We start from the raw sequence: 21,055 nt of genomic DNA, 5'->3' as shown, positions 1-21,055 counted from the left end.
CCAGCCTCTAGTATGTAGTAGTATCATTCTACTCTCTACCTTTATTAAATCATTTTTTAGCCCCCACATATGAATGAGAGTGTGCAGTGTTTTCCTTTCCACAGTTAGGTTGTTTCACTTAACATAATGTACTTGGGCTACGCTCAGTGTCTCATACCTGTAATCCCAGCACTTTGGGAGCCAGGCAGGTAGATTACTTGAGCCCAGGAGTTTGAGACCATCCTGGGCAACGTGGTGAAATTCCACCTCTGCAAGAAATGCAAACCTTACCTGGGTGTGATGGCACATGCCTGTATTGCCACCTACGCGGGAGGCAGAAGCTGAAAGATCTCTGGAGCCTGGAAGGTCAAGGATGCAGTGAGCCATGATTGTGCCACTGCCTCTAGTCTGGGTGACAGGGCAAGATTCTGTCTCTAAAAAGTAAACTAATGACCTCCACTTCCATTCATTTTCTCCAATTTTTGTGATTTTTTTATCTCATTATGGTTTTGATTTGAATATCCTCATGCTTAGTGATGTTGAGCAGTTGTATATGCCTTTTGGCAGTCTGTATACAGTCTTTTTGAGAATTATCCATTCATGTAATTTGCCCGCCTTCTAATGGGATTGTTTTTATAAATGAGTTGTATGAGCTTATATTTTCTGGATATTATTTGTCTCTTGTCAGATGGTTTGCAAATATTTTTTCCCTTTCTGTGGGTTGTCCGTTAACTCCAGTGATTATTTCCTTAGCTGTGCAGAAGCTTTTTAGTTTAATATAGTATCATTTGTCTATTTTTGTTTTTGTTGGTGCTTTTGAGCTGTTAGCCATAAAATCTAGGTCAGAGTGCGGTAGTGTTTTCCCTGTGTTTCTTCTAGTAGTAGTATAATTTTAGGTCTTTAAGTCTTTGATCCATCTGGAGGTTATTTTACTTTGTTTTATTTTATTTTATATTTTTTGAGATGGAGTCTTGCTCTGTCAACCAAGCTGGAGTACAGTGGCACGATCGTGACTCACTGCAGTCTCCACCTCCTGGGTTCAAGCAATTCTCCTTCCTCTGCTTCCCATGCTGCTGGAACTACTGGCACCTGCCACCACACCTGGCTAATATTTGTATTTTTAGTAGAGACGGAGTTTCATCATGTTGGCCAGGCTGGTCTCGCACTGCTGACCTCAAGTGATCTGCCCACCTTGCCCTTCCAGAGTGCTAGGATTACACTGTGTGCCTAGCCTTGTGGTGATTTTTTTAATTCAGTAAGGAAAAGGGTCTAGTTTCATTCTATTTCATATGGGTCTACAATTTCCCCACCACCATTTACTAAAGATAGTGTCCTTTTTCAAATGTATTTTCTTTTCATCTAGTTTAAAAAAAAAAGTCACTAGACTGTAAATACCTAGATTTATTCCTGGGTTATCCAATTTGCTTCCAGTGATCTATGTCTCTTTCAATAGTATGCTTTTATGGCTATTGTAGCCCTGTAATATATTTTTATATCAGGTAGTATGATGTCTCTTTTTGCTATGGATTGCTTTGGCTATGTAGCCAGTTTTGTTACTAGTTCCACATGAATTTTAGGATTATTTTATCTGTGTCTGTGAAAAATGACATTGGTATTTCAATGGGGATTGGATTGAATCTGTAGATTGCTTTGAGCAGAATGTTCAATTTAATGATGTTAATTCCTTGGATCCGTGATCATGGGATGCAATACATCAGGGATAATAGTGTGTAGTTTTGTTTTTTGTTGTGTGTTTTCTGCTTTGGGGAAGGCAGTGTGTTCAATTTAATGATATTAATTCCTCTAAGCCAAGAGCAGGGGATTCATTTGTCAAGGATAATGGTATATAGATTTTTGTTGTGTGTTTTCTGGTGTTGGTATCAGATAAAGCTGGTCTCATAGACTGCGTTAAGGATAATTCCTTCCTATTCAATGTTTTGAAATAGGAAGATTGCTATTATTTGTTACATGTTTTGTAGAATTCAGCAGTGAATCCATTTGGTCTTGAGCTTTTCTTTGTTGGGATACTTGTTAATACTGAATCAATATCACTACTTTTTATTCTTCAGGGTTATTTTTTATTCTTGATTTTTTATTTTTTTTTTTATTTTATTTTTTTTTTTTTTTGAGCTGAACTCTCACACTGTCTGTCACCCAGGCTGGAGTACAGTGTCATGATCTCAACTCACTGCAGCCTCCACCTCCCAGGTTCAAGCAGTTCCCTGCCTCTGCCTCCCTAGTAGCTGGGTTACAGATGCCCAGCTAATTTTTGTATTTTTAGTAGAAACAGAGTTTCACCATCTTGGCCAGGCTGGTCTTGAACTACTGACGTCATAATCCACCTGCCTCAGCCTCCCAAAGTACTGGGATTACAAGCATGAGTCACTGTGCCTGGCTATTCTTGATTCATCCTAGGTAGTTTGTATATTTCCAGAAATCTATCCATTATTTCTAAATTTTTGTAATTAGTTTATACTTGTGCATAATAATCTCTCATGATCTTCTCTATTTCTCTAGTATCAGATGTAATGTTTCCTTTTTTACTTCTAATTTTGTTTATTTGGTCTTCTTGCTTTCCTTGGTTAGCTTAGCTAGTAGTTTATTAATTTTGTCTTTTCAGGAACGAACTTCGTGTTGATTGATCCTTTGTATTCTTTTTGAGTCTCTTTTTTTTTTTTTTTAGTTTTGCTGTCACCTTTATTATTTTTCTTCTGCTATTTTTGGGTTTGTTCTTGTTTTTCAAATAGGTGCATCATTAGATTGCATGGTTGAGATCTTTGTACTGTTTTGATGTAAGCACTTATTGTTACACATTTCTCTTTTTAACTGCTTTTGTTACATTAAACAGATTTTGGTGTGTTGTTTCCATTTTCATTTATTTAAATAATTTTTTTATTTTAATCTTTATTTCTTCTTTGACCAGTGGTTGTTAAAGAATATGTTCTTTAATTGCCATGTATGTATAGTTTCCAAAGTTCCTGTTGGTATTAATTTCTAGTTTTTTGTGGGGGTTTTTTTTGTTGTTGTTGTTATTGTGTGGTTTTATGGTTTGTGTTTTTAGTTTTTTTAATTGAATTAGCATCTCACTTATAAGGCTGGTCTTGAACTCCTGGGCTCAAGTGATCATCTCACTTTAGCTTCCCAAAGTGCTGGAATTACAGGTGTGAACCGCCATGCCCAGCCTTTTTTATTTTTTTAATTTTAAAATTTTTTTTTGAGACAATGTCTTGCTCTGGAGTGCAGTGCGATACTCATGGCTCACTGCAGGTTTGACCGCTGGGCTCAAGCAGTCCTCCCACCTCAGCTCCCTCAGCATCTGTGACTACAGGCACATGTCACCATGCCCAGCTGATTTAAATTTTTAATAGAGGCAAGGTCTTGCTATGTTGCTTATACTGGTATTGGACTCGAGGTTACACAGTCTTCTTGCCTTAGCCTTCCAAAGTGTTGAGATTACAGGCATGAGCCACTGAGCTCAATGTTAATTTCTTGTTCTATTCCACTGTGGTGCTAGAATATACTTGATGTGATCTTGGCTCTCTAAAATTTTTTTGAGAAGTGTTTTGTGGTCTAACATGGTCTATCCTAGAGGATCTTTCATGTGCTGATGTGAAAAGAGTATGCACTCTGCAGTTTTGGGGTAAACATTCTCCAAGTTTCTGTTAGGTACCTTTAGTCCAATGTCTAATCTTAAGTCCAGTGTTTTATTGTTGATTTTCTGTCTAGATGATCAGTCTAATGTGAGTGGGGATTGAAGTTGCTCACTATTCTTGCGTTGAAATATCTCTCCTTAGATCAATTAATATTTGCTTTATGAACCTGGGTGTTCCAGTACTGGCTGCATGTATATGGAACTGTTATTTCTTCTCGCTGGATTGATTCCTTTATCTTTATATAATGATCTTCTTTGTCTTTTTTTTTTTTTTTTCTACTTGCTTCTGGCTTACATATACTATTTTCCCACCATTATTTTCAGTCTATGTGCTGACTTTTCAGGTATAGTGAGTTTCCTGTAGAGAGCATATAAGTGGATCATAGTTTTTAATCCATAGAATCTATATATTTTATAAAGTGTGGAATTTAGTCCACTTATATTTAAGGTTATTGATATGTTGGTATGTGAGGTTCTGTACCTCTCATACTGTTGTTTTCTGATTTTATATATTCCTTTTTCTTTCTTTTTCTCTTATTATTATTGTGGTTTGGCAGTTATCTGTAGTGGTACCATTTGAGTCCTTTCCTATTTGTATGTTTTCTTATAATTGAATTTTATACCGTGATGTGTTTTTATGATGGCAAATATTGTGCTTTCATTTTCACATTTAGGACTCCCTTGAGCAATTCTGGTAGGGTTTATCTAGTGGTGATGAATTTCCTCAGTGTTTGCTTGTCTGGGGAAGACTTCATTTCTTCTGCATTTATGAAGGAAAATTGAATTGAATATAGCATCCTGGGCTGACAGGTATTTTCTTTCATTACTTTGGTTATATCATCTCATTCTAACCTTGCCTGCAAGGTTTCTGCTGAGCAGTCTGTTCATCTGTTGGGATTTCTTTTATAGATAACGTGACACTTTTCTCTTGATGTTCTTAGAATTCTCTCTTTGTCATTGACTTTTGACACTTTTACTATAACGTGTCATGGAGAAGACTTTTTTGTGTCATATCTGAGGGGATCATGGGATCTCCTGTATCTGGATATGTAAATCTCTTGCTAGACTTGGGAAGTTTCATTTATTATTTTGCTAAAAAAATTGTTAACCTTTTGTTATCTTTTCATATGCTGAGATGCCAGTAATTTATATATTTGGTCACTTTATGGTGTCCTATATATTGTAAAGATTTTGTTAATTCTTTTTCATTCTTTTAAAAATGTTTGTCTGGTTTTTTAATTTCAAAAGACTTGTTTTCGAGTTCTGAGGTTTTTTTCTTCTGCTTAATATAGCCAATTCTTGCTGCTTCCAAACCTAGTGTGTACTTCATTCAAAGACTTCTTCAGTTCCAGAATTGATTTACTTATTTTTAATAACATCTGTCTTGGCTGAGCGCAGTGGCTCAAGCTTATAATCCCAGCACTCTGGGACGCCAAGACAGGCGGATCATGAGGTCAGGAGATCGAAACCATCCTGGCTAACACGGTGAAACCCCGTCTCTACTAAAAATACAAAAAAACTAGCCAGGCGAGGTGACAGGTGCCTGTAGTCCCAGCTACTCGGGAGGCTGAGGCAGGCGAATGGCCTAAACCCGGGAGGCAGAGCTTGCAGTGAGCCAAGATCCGGCCACTGCACTCCAGCCTGGGGGACAGAGCAAGACTCTGTCTCAAAATAATAATAATAATAATATCTGTCTTTTTGTTATACTTCTCATTCATATACTGACTTGTTTTTGCTTTGGGTTTTTTAAATATTTGTTTTAAAATGTTCTTCCTCTCTGAGCTTCTTTGCAATTCCTACTGTCTTTTTCTGCCATTTTGTGTATATATTTTTTATTTAGATCTATTTCTGGAGAATTATTATCTGCTTTGGAAATGTCTTATTAACTTGCTTTCTCATGTGTCGTTTCATTGATATCTGCATAACTGATGTATCAGTCACTTCCAATTTTCTTAATTCCCTTTCATAGGGAAGCACATATTTCTGAGGATGAATATGTGGCATTGCTTGGGCAAGGCACTTTGGCTTTGATTCTGGGTTCATGCAGTAGGATAATCTCTGTGTGATTTCTTTGGTTGTAAAGAGCATCAGTGGTATCTGAGACTTTTTCACTGACTGTGGGTACAGTTAGTATTAGAGGCTGTAGTGCAGTTTTACCTGGGACTGGGATGCCAGACTGGCCCATCTTCAGGCCCTAGTAGTGGCAGCAGTGCACTGAATAGTTGTATTTTGGGCTTTTGTGTGACCTACAGTTGACACCAGTGTTAGTGTATCCAAGCAGGCCATGCTTGGGCCCCCAGGTGGCTTACTCTCTGATGCTGATAGTGGCAACTGTGAGCTCAGCATGTAGGTAGGTTCTTGGACCTCTGGACACCTCATGTGGCATGGATGATGGCGCTGGCAGTGACAATGGAAGGATGCCTTAAGCAATGTGTATCAGACTGCAGTGAGCTTATCAGGCCAGTCTCCAGGCTTATGTCTGACACATGCATATAGGTATCAGCTGTGGTTATAGCAACCAGGTGGATAAGATCCAGATTGATTCCCCCACAAGGAGTGTTCAGGTGTCAACATTAGTGGACTGAGTGGGGTCACACCCAAGATCCAGGCTTTGCTGTGGCATAGGTAGGGGATTAAACCTGCTCAGGCTGGGTTTTCCTCAGGGCTGATGGTGTGTACGTGTGCTGGCCCTGGAAAGCAGGGGTTATGGGGATTCTCAGGCCACTGGCAGAATGCTTAGATAGATGGTGGTAGCATTCATGCCACTAGGCAGGCATTATTGGTTTCAGTGACAGCAGCTTAGGCTCATATGTTGGGAGCACAGGTACTACTCATGCCTCAGCTCTGGTAGTGCTCACAGCTACATCTTGGCGACAGCAGCCATCTTTTCTATTGCATCTCAGCCCTACCACTGCTGGGCTTCAAAACAATAGGGAGTCTGTTGGCGGCATGGCTCTAGAATGGCACTTTCTTTGCATCTCGGACATACCTTTGTCCCAAGTAGCCCGTGATTGGTTATAGCTAAGTTCCAGAGTCAGCAGCACATGCATTTCTTGCACCTCAGCCCTGGTTCCTCTGGACTCCAAAGATGGTCCTCAGTCTGTTTAGGGTGATGTTCCAGAGAGTGTGCCTTGCTGTAACTGCTTAGATCTCAGGGAATGTGAGGGATCCTGCACAGGCTATATGCTTAAGGCAGTACCATCATACCATCTCTCTGCTGCTCCCTATGTTAGTTTCAGGGCCTACTGAGTGGGGTTAGCTCTCCAGTGACTAGAATTACAGGGGTACCTAGTATGAATATGGATTCCTGAGGATCACTCACCCCTGACCTTGTTGGAAAGTCTCTCAGCTCCCAGCCCATCCTCGGCAAGCAGACTGCCTCACCTAATTCTTCCTTGCTTTAGGTATTGCCTCTTTTCCAGTGCTCTCTCTTGGATGGTCTAGTTCATGTGTAATTACTCACTTTGGTTCTCTTATTGGAGAAAGCAAATGCCCCTACTCAGCCATCATGAAGGCTTCTTCATTTATTTTTGAGAGATGTAAGTGGTATTGGGCTTTTAATTTCTATTTCCGCAAGTTCATCTTTAGTCAACAGAATGATTAACTTTTTTCTGTTTATTTAATATCCTCTGACCATGCACAACTCATTTATTAGTTCAAAAAAGATTTTTGTAAATTTTACATTTTCCATGTGTACAGTCTGCAATAAAGAAGAGTGTTATTTCCTCCCTTCCTATATGTTGTTAATGTGTTTATTTTTCTTACTTTATCACAGCAGCTAGAATTCCCAATATTGTGTTAAATAAGAATGATGAAAATGGACACTCTTACTTTCTGTTGTATCCAATCTTTAAAAAAAAATTTTCTTAATAGTATGATGTTGGCAGTAGTTTTATAAGGAAATGCTCTTTATTAAGAATATCCTCTTCTTAGTTTCCTAGCAGGTTTTACCTTTGAGTGTTGAAATTTTCAGGTGCTCTCATTTTTCTGCATCTGTTGATATCAACCATATGACTTTTTAAATAGATTACATTAACTGATTTTCAATGTCAAAGTAGCTTTACGTAGATGAGCCTTCTCCCAACTGTTTGTGTTGCATGCTTGTTTAATTTTGTATTTGCTGAGCTCAGCTTGTTAAAATGTTTATTTTTATACCTATGTACTTGAGTACTATTGGTATTTTCTGTTTTTACATTGTCTTTTTCTAATTTTGTGTCAGTGTAAGAATGGCCTTATTTTGAATTGAGAAGTGTTCTGCCCAGTTTCTGAAGACATTCTGTAAACTTGATATTAATTCCTAAAATATTTGGCTGACTTATCTAGTGATGCCATAATAGTCTAGGTCTTCTTTTTGGGACTTTTAAAGGAAATTTCAATTTCTCTTTAATTGTCACAGACTATTCAGATTGTCTCTTATATTTTGATTGACTTGCCAGATTGTGAGTTTTGAAGAACTGTTTCTTTTAAGTTACAGAATTTCTCATGGTATTTTTATTACCCTTTCAGTAGTATAGTATCTGCAGTAATGTATTTTATTCCTTATTGATATTTTGTGACTTCACTCACCAGTTCACCAGTTATTTTTAAAGCAAAATTTTATTTTATTTATTTATTCTACTGTTTTTCCCCAAGTTTTACTGATTTTTCTTTCCTCATCCCTCACCCACAACACCCTTTGGGTTTGTTTTGCCCTTCATTCTTTAGTTACTTTATATAATTCCTTCAGTTAATTTAAACTTTTTTCAACCAGGCACAGTAGCTCATGCATGTAAACCCAGCACTTTGTGAGTCCAAGGCAGGAGGATTGCTTGAGCCCAGGAGTTCAAGACCAGCCTGGACAATATGATGAGACCTCAACTCTACAAAAAATTAAAACATTAGACAGGCATGATGTTGGGTGCCTATAGTTGCAGCTTCTCAGAAAACTGAGGCAGTAGGCTTGCTTGAGCCTGCAGTGAGCTGTGATTGTGACACTGCTGTCCAGCCTGGGCAACATAGTGGAAACTTATCTCAAATAATAATAAGTATCTCTTTTCTATACATGCATTTAGTGAAATAACTCCCTTTTCACAGCTTTAATTATACCCTTCATATTTTGATATGTTGTATTTTAATTTTTATTCAGTTTTATATACTTTAAAATTTCCTTTAGGGTTTTCTCTTAGATCTATGTATTATTTAGAACTGTTTAATTCCCTAGTGATGGGGAGTGGGGAGGCTGTATTTTTGTGTAATATCAATTTCCACTTTGGTTTGACTGCTCAGAAAATACACTGTGCATTATTTCAGTTCTTTTAAATTTGTTGATGTTTACATCTTAGTGTTGATGTTTGAGTTACTTACTCCCTGAGCTGCACACTCAACAAGGTCATCAGGAGCTGGGGACAAGTGGGAGCGCCCCCCGCCCCCCCACTTCCAAGTTGATAGTCATAGCTGTGAACCTGGGCCTCCCTGTGCTCTTGAGCCTTCCCACAGCTGCAAAGCCAGGCATCTCTGCACTCACAGGGGCCCAGGAAGGACCCCTCTCCCATAGGCTTGGAGGTATCTGGTCCTGCTCTCTGGCGTCTCTCCGCTCCCAGTGTCCACTCTGATGTCAGAGCAAGGTTGGGGCCAGGACTTGGCATTGTGTCAGCCTGGCCAGCTGTACTCATGCTAAAGGCAGTACTGACATGCCAGCCTTCCACCTTACTGGCCCACTCTGAACTTTGGGCACTGATGAGCATAAGAGAGAAGCTGATGGAGGGGCTGAGGGCAGCTTACACTGGCCTGCAGGTGTCCCTTGATACATACATCCTGGGTACCATGAAAGGCAGCAGGAGGCAGACAGGTTCCTGCGTGGAAGGGGGCAGGTCCCTGGTGAGCCCCCACCTTCAGGTCAGGGAGGGCCTGAAAGCTGGGCAGTCCGGCAAACCCCAATGTGAACTTGTGGTGCCTTTTCCACCCATGGGCAAATCGGCATTCACTTTCTTCTGCAGCCCGTAAAAGCCCTGGGTTCAGGCAGAGCTGGACAGACTTCAGGTGACCAGCTGCAGAAAGGAACCACCCACTCCAGAGCCTCATCTCTGCTGAGAGCTGCAGAGATGACCGGAAGACCTGTACCCATAGAGAAACTTCCCTCTCCAGGGCTATTCTGTCACTCAATAAAAGTTCTCTTTGTCTTGTTCTCCCTTCATTTGTCCACAGACCTCATTCTTCCCTGACACAGCAGAAGAAATTGGGAGCTGCTGAATGGTGGGGCTGAAAGCTGTAAAACAAACAGGGCTAACACATACCCCTTGCTCACCACCTTGTGAGTGAAGAGGAGAGGAGTTGCAGCCCTTCAGAGAGCCCAGACCTGGAAGCTCCTTGAGCCAGAGTTGTCAGTCCCTCTTTGGGACCTTGTGGTTTCTGGAGTCTCCAAACTTCCTGGTACCACTGCAGCTGTGGAAGCTGCTTGTGATGTGCCTGCTTCGACTGCACCCTCACAGAGCTGGTGCCTATGCCAACACCTCGAGCTGCCCACCCTTGTGCAGCAGCCAGTGTACCTGACTGTGTGCAATAGCGGGACCCTAAACTCACTTGCTCACATACCTCTTTCCGCTCCACATCTGGCTAGCCCTTAGCAGGCATGGGATCTATGCCAATAATGTGAGCCACGTGCAGCCTTCCAGACTGAGTGAGTGGAGCAAGCCCAGCAGGCCTGAGCAAAACTTTGGCAAAGGCACCACCACCCAGAGAGGTTTCTGGCCAGAAAAGCAACACCCTACGATTCCTGAAACAACAGGTCCCACAACTGTGTTCACTTTTTTCAACTTACTTTTTCTTTCGTGTTCACCGAGAATACACAGGAAGTTCTGTCTTTGTCACTGAAATTTTTCCTCTGTATTATATAATCTACTATTGAGCCAATACACTGTCTTTTATTCTAATTCCTTTATTTTTTATTTCTATAGTTAAACTGGTGTTTTTATTACTCATTTTTTGCTGAAATTTATTAGTAATTTCAAGAGATTTGTAATTGCTTGTTAAAGTATTTACATGATACCTTATTTTATTTTAAATTATTGTCAAATCAGCCAGACAGTAATATAGGAAGTTACAGATGTTGTTTCCCCCACATAAACACAGATTTAAAACTATATCAAGATTCCGTTTTGAGAAGCTCAGAGTCCTTTAAGCATTTGCAGTACCCTGGACAATCACAAACTGATACCAGCTGCACTGAAATGAATATGAAGAACAATATTCTTTTACCTAGTTTAGCTTCTTTTCCAAGTTCCAGCACAGCTCACAGCAAAAAGCGATGGCTGAAGGAAAAGAGTTTGTGGCAGATTCAATATTCCTGGTCTTTCGGTACACATTTTGAGGTTCTAGCTCCTATCTCATCTCACAGCACTGAAAGAACTGGCACAGTATGGATGTCCACAGCTGCTAAGGAGAGAGAGATATTTTTGTGGCTAGCATAAATATGTAAAATCAGAAGATGATGCATGCCTGAGGTTTCTCTCCCAGGAAAGGGGAAAGAGCAGTGTATACCCCCAAAGCATTCCTTTGTGCCAACCAGAAGTTCAGTTTCTGTCTCACTTCACACATCAGATAGGTGTAACACAATCACGATTGTTTTTAAGAGGAAGATAGTACAGTTTTTTGGAAAACAACTAACAAAAATGCCCAGGGCAAATAGGAAGAAAGGTCCAGAACTTCTCATTATGGTGACTTAAAAATATATTTCCTACTGAAAGTCAGTCAGAAAAAACTGAGACAGAGAACTGTTTCTTCAAATGCATGCATATAAACACAAAGCTATACAGAATATGAAGAATCAGAAAAATAAGACACAATAAAAAGAACAAAACACATCTCCAGCAACCAGCAATAAAGAAATGGAGATCTATGTATTGCCTGACAGAATTAAAAATAGTCATTGTAAAAAAGTTTAGTGAGATACAAGAGAATACACATAATTAAATGAAATCAGGAAAGTGGTACATAAACAGAATGATACAAAGATGGATATGAGGAAGGAAAAACATCTGGAAATGAAAAATATGATAACTGAAATTTTAAAAATTCAATACAGTGATTGAGCAACAGAATTAATCACACAGAAGAAAGAAATGTGAACTCTGAAACATGAAATTTGAAATTAGCCACACAAGAACAAAAGGAATAAAGGGTGAAGAGACTAAGGAAAGTGACTGACTTATGAACACCACTTAAGTTGCAAGTCAACATAGCACATTATGAGAATTTCAGGAGGAATGAGAAAGAAAAAAGATAAGTTTATCTGAAGGAATAATGGCTCAAAACTCCTCGTTCTGGGGAGGGAAATGGACCCAGATTCATGATACTCAAAAGATACCAAATCAGGTGAATCATAACAAGTCTACACCGAGACACATTAATCATTAAATGGTCAAAAGTCCAAACCAAATAGAAATGTGAAACAGCAGGGAAAATGCAATTTGTCACATTCAGGAAATCTCCATAGAACAATCAGAATTGTCAGCTGAAACCTTGCAGGCCAGAAGAGAATAGAATTGTATATTCAAAGTGTTGGGAGAAAAATGCCAACCAATGATGCCAAACCCAGCAAAAAACTGTCCTGAAATAAAAGAGAATTGAAGAGGTTTCAGATAAAAGTTCATCATCACTGAAATTACCTTACAAGGAATGCTAAAGGAAGTTAGGTTGAAACCAATGATGCTAAACAGCAACATTGAAACAACTCCTTGATACAGGTAAATATATAGACACACAAATACTTTAATGGTCTAAAGTAAATCATAATGAATGAACACACCATATAAAGTGTAATAAAAGTGGAGGAAAGGTAAAAGTGTTGATGCAATTATAGTTCAGTTATCAGCTTAAGATAGACTTACAAGATGTTTTATGTAAGCCTCTAGAGTAACCACAAAGAAAATACCAATAGTAAATGCAGAAACAAGGGGAAAGAACTAACTTTATGTCACTAAACATATACACCAAAAATCAACAAGTACAAAGACAGCCAGAGAAGAAAGAAGTTCAAAAGAACTATAAAATAGTAAAGTTAACAGAATAGCAATACAAGTAGCTACCTATGTGTTAAAAAAATTAACTGAGCAAAGAACAATTCATAAATTGAATTCATAAAAGTTTAGAGCAGCCTCCCTAGCCAGTGTAGGCTGTGATGCTCAACTGCAGCTACTTGGTGGAAGATTTATGGACAGAAAAAGAAAGTGACTTACAGAAAACAAGTTAGGTACAGAAACAGCTGGATTGGCCTGTAATCCCAGCACTTTGGGAGGCCGAGACGGGCGGATCATGAGGTCAGGAGATCGAGACCATCCTGGCTAATACGGTGAAACCCCGTCTCTACTAAAAAATATAAAAAACTAGCCGGGCGACGAGGCGGGCGCCTGTAGTCCCAGCTACTCGGGAGGCTGAGACAGGAGAATGGCGTAAACCCGGGAGGCGGAGCTTGCAGTGAGCTGAGAGCCGGCCACTGCACTCCAGCCTGGGCGGCAGAGCAAGACTCCATCTCAAAAAAAAAAAAAAAAAAAAAAAAAAAAAAGAAACAGCTGGATTGGTCACAGTTCAGCATTTGCCTTATTTGAACAGTTGGAACAGTTGGTCACCTTTTATTGGCCAAAAGTCAGTGACTGGCACAGAATAGATTACAGTCTTAGTTTTATTTAGGTTATAGTTCATGGCATGGTTTTTGTTTGTTTGTTTGTTTTTTCTTTTTTTGGCCAATTGCAGTGACTATTTTAATGGATTTTCAGGCTTACAGAAAGGGGCTCTTTAGATGGGGCTGTGTCACTGGTCAACCATCTTCACCGTGGAGTTCTAGTCACTATGATTTTGTTTTGTAGGTTACAAGGATTCCTTCAAATTGTCTCCTCTTCCATTCCTTCATAATAGGTTACATGGTTTTAAGTATATCCCTCCTTCTCTAGTACATTGTATTCAATCAGGTTGCAGCTATTTCTCCATTGTCATTAATCTTTTCATCATCTTATTCCTCTTAACACAGTGGGGGCATAACATATTATCTTCTATGCCTAGGGATGGAAAAATGTACGCAGGTAACAAGAAGAGAGAAATCATCCTCCTGTGAGTGGTAGGCACCCAGGCCTGACCTGCATGAAACTGTACCCAACCCTTTGTGTCTGCCAAGAGACATCTGCCATGGACCACACACCACCTGACACCAGAGGCTTGCATCAAAAAGGCCTCAATAGAAACAGGAATGCGACATGAATTCACAGCTCTTGCAGCAATTCTTGCCCATGATGCCAATATGACTCCCTGCACTGCACTTATCACTTCCACTGTATTATTCTCTTCTGCTCTCTCATTCACCTCATAACTTTTCTTAAGCCTTCCTTGCTCTCTTGGGCACTGCCTTGCAATTCCTCAAACGTCGCTGTAATCTGATCTTGTGACATTTCAGGCATATCTTGCTGTTGTTCAAGTTAAGCATGCCTATGCAACCTCAGACAAACTTCTGTTTTCTTGCTATTAGTACTCAAACTGAGTTGTTGACAGCAGTCCCACAAAGTGTCCCATATTAGTGGGAGGCAAAATGGTCGTCAAGGGAAGTGCTAGTATTTTGCATCTAGCTTTTTGTGGAGCTGTAAATTATTCATTTGTTTGAAGTAGATGACCTTGATTGTATCTCTTAAATTTCTCCAATTTGACATCAGAAGTTAAAGAAACACTTGGTTCCATTTGTTCCATCTTTGGGTCATCTTTAACTGGCACCAATGTCAAAATCATACTTTCTTCATCGTCTACTTCCCCCTCAAAGAAATTCTTGCTGCTATCTAAATTTGAGTCTGACATTTTCAGCAACACCCTGGGGAAGGCAAGGACAGTAATGTTAAGGATATGGTAGTTTAGTTCTCTGAATCTGATTTCTCTTTTTTTTTTTTTTTTTTTTTTTTTTTTTTTTTTTTTTGAAAGAGTCATGCTCTGTCACCCAGGCTGGAGTGGTGATCTTGGGTCATTGCAACCTCCACCTCCCGGGTTCAAGCAGTTCTCGTGCCTCAGCCTCCCAAATAGCTGGGATTATAGGTAACTGCCATCATGCCTGACTAATTTTTGTATTTTTAGTAGAGATGGGATTCCACCATATTGGCCAGGCTCTTCTTGATCTCCTGACCTCATGATTCTCCTGCCTCGGGCTCCCAAAGTGCTGGGATTACAGGTGTGAGCCACCGCGCACAGCCTGATTTCCTCTTTTATAAGCAAATGTCTCCTTGTACTTCCTGTTACCCATATGAGCTGTTTTCCTTTCATTATCTTTTTCCTCTCCTTCATTTTCTGACAATGGGATAACTTTATCTGACAATGGGAAAATTTGTCCATTCGGTGATATGTTTTTTTAAAAATTAGGCCAGGCATGACAGCTCATGCTTGTAATCACAGCACTTTGGAAAGTTAAGGCAGGCGGGTCACTTGAGTCCAGGAGTTCAAGAATTGCCTGGGGAACACGGTGAGACCCCCATCTCTACCAAAAAATACAAAATTTGGCGGGCATTGTGGTGCATTCCTGTAATCCCACCTACTCAGGAGGGGGTCGTGGGAGGATTGTTCATGATGTTTTTTTTTTTTTTTTTTTTTTTTGAGACGGAGTCTTGCTCTGTCGCCCAGGCTGGAGTGCAGTGGCCAGATCTCAGCTCACTGCAAGCTCCGCCTCCCGGGTTCACGCCATTCTCCTGCCTCAGCCTCCCAAGTAGCTGGGACTACAGGCGCCCGCCAGGTCGCCCGGCTAGTTTTTTGTATTTTTAGTAGAGACGGGGTTTCACCGTGTTTGCCAGGATGGTCTCGATCTCCTGACCTCGTGATCCGCCCATCTCGGCCTCCCAAAGTGCTGGGATTACAGGCTTGAGCCACCGCGCCCGGCCTCATGATGTTTTTTAAGTTCAGCCTAAAGTAACCTTTATATATGTAGAAGCATCTATATATCTATATCTAGCATCTAGATATATAAATATTTCTTTATACATATGTATATATGTGTGGGTGTGGGTGTGTATGTGTAGACCTTCTAAACATAAAGCAAGTGATAAGAGATCAGAAGAAAAAATGCACAGAATGACAATAACAGCAGTGGACTTTAATACCCCTCAAAAATGGGTTCAACATTTACACAGAAAACTTTAAAAAAAAAGACTTAACAAGCAAGTCTTAAAATTTAGAAAGACTGAGAACATAATGAGATGTATTTTCTGATCACAATAGAAACAAAAAGTCAATAACAGAAAAAGTGGGAAAAAACAGCTCAAAACAAATGAAAATGAAGATACAACATACTGAGTAATTGAAAAGGAAACAAAGTTCAAACTTAGCAGTGAAGCAATAATAAATTGAAATAAAGTTTACCAAGAAATAAATCAATTAGAGGATAGAAGAACAGAAAGAATCAACAAACTGTTAACTTTTTGAAAAATAAAACCAATTCTTAGCTACACTAAGAAAAAAAGGCTCAAATAAATAAGAAATAAAAGAGGAGACATCACAATGAATGGCTGAGATACAAAAGGGATCAAAAGGGACTGCAGGGAGCAATTATTTGCCAATAAACAAAATAACATAGAAGATATTGATAAATTTATATAAACATACAAAATACCAAGATTGAATGAGAAAACATAGAAACTTTTTTTTTTTTCCTGGAGACAGTCTTGCTTAGGCACTTGCCAGGCTAAATTTTATAGAGATCGGGTTGGATATGTTCAAGCTGCTCTAGAACTCCTGAGCTCAGGTGATCCTCATGCCTCGGCTTCCCACTGTGCTAGCATTACAGGCATGAGTCACCAGCCTAGCTGACATAAAAGAAACAGAGTTACAAAAAGGAAGTTACTGTCATTGGGTTTGCTTACCAACTTTCTCCTCTGCAGGATCTGTGGTGTCCTTCAGTGAATTCCAATAAGGAATCAATAATCAAAAATTCACAATAACAAAGGCCCAGGACTACATGGCTTCATGGATGACTGTAACCAATGTTTAAAGAAAAATTAACATCAACCCTTCTTAAACTCTTCTTAAAATTTGAAAAACAGATTTTTTCCAGACAGGCAGATTAGAGGCTTTTAATGTCCCTCTGCCACTTGGAAATAACAAAAATCATGACTAAATATACATTCTGTAAGCTTTAATACGATAAAGAAAATGTAGGGCCAGGCACAGTGGCTCACGCCTATAATCCAAGCACTTTGGGAGGCTGAGGCAAGCAGATCACTTGAGGTCAGGAATTCAAGACCAGGCTGGCTAACATAGTGAGACCTTGTCTGTACTTTAAAAATACAAAAATTAGCTGGTATGGTGGCGCATTCTTGTAACCCCAGCTACTCAGGAGGTTGAGGTAGGAGAATTGCTTGAATCCAAGAGGTGGAGGTTTCAGTGAGCCAAGATCGAGTCATTGCACTATAGCCTGGGCAAGGTAATGAGACTTTGTCTCAAAAAAAAAAAAAAAAAAGGAAAAAAAATGATAATTTACCAGAATAGAATACACTGAAGGACACCACAGATTCTGCAGAGGAAAGGGTTGGTAACCCAACCCGATGACAACATTCAGCTGATAAAAGTGAGTGAAGCTCCAGTATGTGAGAAGGGCACAGAGTCCACTTCTGTGACTCACTGTTCCATTATTGATCTATGGAACTCAGGCCAAGGGAGAACACCTTGTTTCTTCCATAGTTGGGAGTTAACTTGTGGAGAGGCCAAGAGGCAGTGAAGGAGAAAGACACCAGGAAAAGCTCTAGGCATTTTTCCAGATCCAAGGTTGAGAGGAAGACACCACTGTATAACTGAAGCAAGAGAAGACTGGCTAAAGCCGAGGTTTCTCCTAGGCAGAGACTTGCAGCCAGGGAGAGCTTTGTGACCTGGAACATGTCTGTTTGTGTTACAGCTAGATGTCCCAACCTACGCCCCTGGCTTGTTAGCGAAGCATGCCTCACCACTTCTGAAGGGTTAGAGGGAGGCAGACCCCACTTCTGCTTGCCTCGATTGGCAACATTGGCCAAAACTTCCCTCCATTGCAAAGATCTCGGTACAAAAGAGTACTCTTCACTTGACACCCAGACATGTCTTCAGGCACTTGGAACACCCACCCCTAGATTATAAATTTAGGCTGCAGTCAGCCTAAATTTGGGACAGAACTTGGGGCAGCAGAGGTTTCACAACTTCATGCCTACACACACCTCTGGCCACTTGGGAGGTGTACAGCAGAACCCCTTCCCCTTCCCCTCAGTACTAATGGTTTTTTTTTTTTTTTTTTTTTTGAGATGGAGTCTTGCTCTGTCGCCCAGGCTGGAGTGCAGTGGCCGCATCTCAGCTCACTGCAAGCTCCGCCTCCCGGGTTCACGCCATTCTCCTGCCTCAGCTTCCCGAGTAGCTGGGACTACAGGCGCCCGCCACCGCTCCCGGCTAATTTTTTGTAGTTTTAGTAGAGACGGGGTTTCACTGTGTTAGCCAGGATGGTCTCGAAGAACTAATGCTTTTGCCTGTCATTGGGGGACCTGTAGATGGGCCTTTCTGGTTCAGCCCTGCCCATGTTGTCCCAACCAACCCCATATGTGGGGCTAAGCATGGAGCTCAGACTATTGTGCATTTCACAGATCAGCCAATTGCATGAGGCAATAGAGAATTTCTCTGAGTAAACACGCATCAAGTATAGGCACATCTGCATTAACAACAGTTATTATCTGTGCCATCTACTAGCCTGAACAGTGAACAGTGAATACTCTTGCAACTTGTATAGACCCTTTCCCACTGAAAGGACACAGAACCAAAGTCAAAGACATTATGCATTATAGACACTTCCCCAAGGGGTGTGTGTGACCAGGGTGGCATGGGGGTGAGGGACAGGTGATTCCTGGCCAAACAAGAGTAATACAAAAAAGAAAAAGAAAAAAATTATCCTGATGAGAAACAATCAAAGAAAAACTTCAAAAGTATATTTAGAAAAGAGTGTTACAGCACTCCCAAAGAATCACAGTAACTCTCCAGCAGTGAATTTTAACCAAAATGAAATATTTGAAATACCAGAAAATCAATAATTCAAAATATTGATTTTAAAGCTCAATGAGAGGCCACGCGTGATGGTGCACACCTGTAATCTCAGGTACTCAGGAGGCTGAGGAGGGAGAATTGCTTGAACCGAGAAGGTGGAGGTTGCAGTGAGCCAAGATTGTGCAACTGCACTCCAGCCTGGGTGACAGAGTGTGACCCTGTCTCAATAAATAAATACATAAATAAATAAAGCTCAATGAGATCCAAGAGAAAGCTAAAAACTGACACAAAAAATCATGAAAATAACTTAGGGTGTGTTCATCAAAGGAATTACTAAATACAGCTGAAATATTTACCAATAGGCTAGACCAAGTGGGAGTACAAATTTCAGAGCTGGAAGACAGGTCTTTCAAATTAACCTAGTCAAACAAAAGTTAAGAAAAAAGAATTTTTAACAATGAACAAAGCCTCAGAAAATAAGATTATGTGAAGTGTTGAATCCTATGACTTTTAGATATTATACAAGGAGAAGAAAAAGTAAAAAGTATAGAAAACCTAATTAAAAGAATAATTCACAAAAACTCAGGCTTTGGGACAGATTTAGACATATGACTACAAGACGCCCAGAGAATTCCTGGAAGATAAATTCCAAGAAGAACCTCACCAAGTCATTTAGTCATGAGACTATTCAACATAAATGTAAAGGGAAAAAATCCTAAGGGTGGTGAGAGAGAAACTTCAATCTTTTATAAAAGAAATCCCATTAGATTAACAGCAGGCTACTGAGCAGAAACCCTACAAGCCAGAAAGAAAAGGGGCTATTTTTATGTTCCTTAATGAAATATATAATACCCGATCAAGAATTTTATATTCTATGAAACTAACCTTCATAAATGAAAGAGAAATAAAGTCTTTCCCAGACAAACAAATACTTAGGAGTTCATCACCAATAGAAAAGGCCTACAAGGAATTATCAAAGAAGTTCTAAACATGGAAACAAAACAATGATACTCACCATCATAAAAACATACATAAGTACAAAGCTCACAGATCCTTTAAACACTCCAAAACAGATCCCACTGACATATCAAAACAACTAGCTAACATTATGACAGGAACAAAACCTCACGTATCTGTATTAACCTTGAATGTAAATAGCCTAAGTGCTCCACTTAAAAGATAAAGTGTCAAGTTGGACCGAGAAAGCAAGACCCAGCCATCTTCTGCCTACAGAAGACCTACATTGAGAGCTAAAGACAGCTACAGACTCATAGTAAAGACATGGGAAAATATAGGCCGGACGCGGTGGCTCAAGCCTGTAATCCCAGCACTTTGGGAGGCCGAGAGGGGTAGATCACAAGGTCAGGAGATCGAGATCATCCTGGCTAACATGGTGAAACCCTGTCTCTACTAAAAAATACAAAAAAACCGGCCAGGCTAGGTGGCGGGCGCCTGTAGTCCCAGCTACTCGGGAGGCTGAGGCAGGAGAATGGCGTGAACCTGGCAGGCGGAGCTTGCAGTGAGCTGAGATCCGGCCACTGCACTCCAGCCTGGGCGACAGAGCGAGACTCCGACTCAAAAAAAAAAAAAAAGAAAAGAAATGGGAAAATATAAATCCCTCAAATGGAAAGCAAAAGCAGAAAGGAGTATCAGATAAAACAGATTTGTTAAACCAACAACAGTAAAAGCAACAGCAACAAAAACAAGGGCATTATATAATATTGAAGGAGAAATGACAGAGAAGTGTCACTCCCTACTCATATCTACTACCCAATGACTATTCCTTATTTCTTTCTCTTCCTTTCTCATTGCTCCACTGAAAGTAACTTATCCCCTTAGTTTCTGGTTTATACTTTCTGTATTTCTTCTGCATATATGACAGATATGTGTACATTTTTTCATCCACTTCCTCCTTACATGAAAGGTAGCATACTATACATCTGTTCATTTAACAGTATATTCTTCAAATTACTTCAAATTGGTTATTAGAGATCTTTCTCATTGTTTATTGATATAAAGTACTCCATTGTGTGGAAGTATTATAATTCATCCAACTACTCTCTTGTAAATGAATGTTTGAGTGGTTTTAATATACAGTCATACAAATACTGCTGTACTGTGTATCTTTGTCATCATGTATTTCCTTATCATTGAGATACAAGTTTATCATAAACTTTTACCAGCACAATTATTGGATCAGAGGACAAATGCCAATGTCGTTTTAGTCCCAGTTTTTTATCCAGCACTGTTTTACCAATGTGCATTTCTATTTTCACTATCAACATAGGAAAGTTTCTGTTTGCTAACAGCCTTACCAGAGACTATGCTTCTATATATTTTAATTTTGTAAGTGCAATAATTAAAATCTGTTTAATTTGTATGTCATTTTTTATATTTAAAAATGTTTACAGAGAGTCTCATTCTGTCACTCATGATCGA

The 21,055-nt window shown here is 39.8% G+C and overlaps 1 protein-coding gene and 1 pseudogene across 7 annotated transcripts in view; one reads left to right on the top strand and one right to left on the bottom strand.

Moving 5' to 3' along the window:
• The window catches only part of UTY (ubiquitously transcribed tetratricopeptide repeat containing, Y-linked), a 229,739-nt gene extending 219,292 nt beyond the window's left edge, over positions 1 to 10,447 (top strand). For 4 of the 7 annotated variants that reach the window (XM_030926243.1, XM_030926241.1, XM_030926237.1 and 1 more), the window contains one exon: positions 9,815 to 10,446. In XM_030926243.1, coding sequence (XP_030782103.1) covers positions 9,815 to 9,859 — 45 coding nt within the window. In that variant the 3' untranslated portion in view covers positions 9,860 to 10,446. Of the gene's footprint in view, positions 1 to 9,814 lie in introns of all 7 variants that reach the window. The other 3 variants (XM_030926240.1, XM_030926238.1, XM_030926239.1) reach the window with 2 other exon arrangements.
• Positions 10,448 to 13,579: 3,132 nt separating this feature from the next.
• On the bottom strand, positions 13,580 to 14,443 carry LOC104657058 (annotated as a pseudogene).
• Between the last annotated feature and the right edge of the window lie 6,612 nt (positions 14,444 to 21,055).

This window comes from Rhinopithecus roxellana, chromosome 22 (genome assembly GCF_007565055.1).
Source record: "Rhinopithecus roxellana isolate Shanxi Qingling chromosome 22, ASM756505v1, whole genome shotgun sequence".
NCBI lineage: Eukaryota > Metazoa > Chordata > Mammalia > Primates > Cercopithecidae > Rhinopithecus > Rhinopithecus roxellana.
This window is presented reverse-complemented; position numbering and strand designations above follow the sequence as displayed.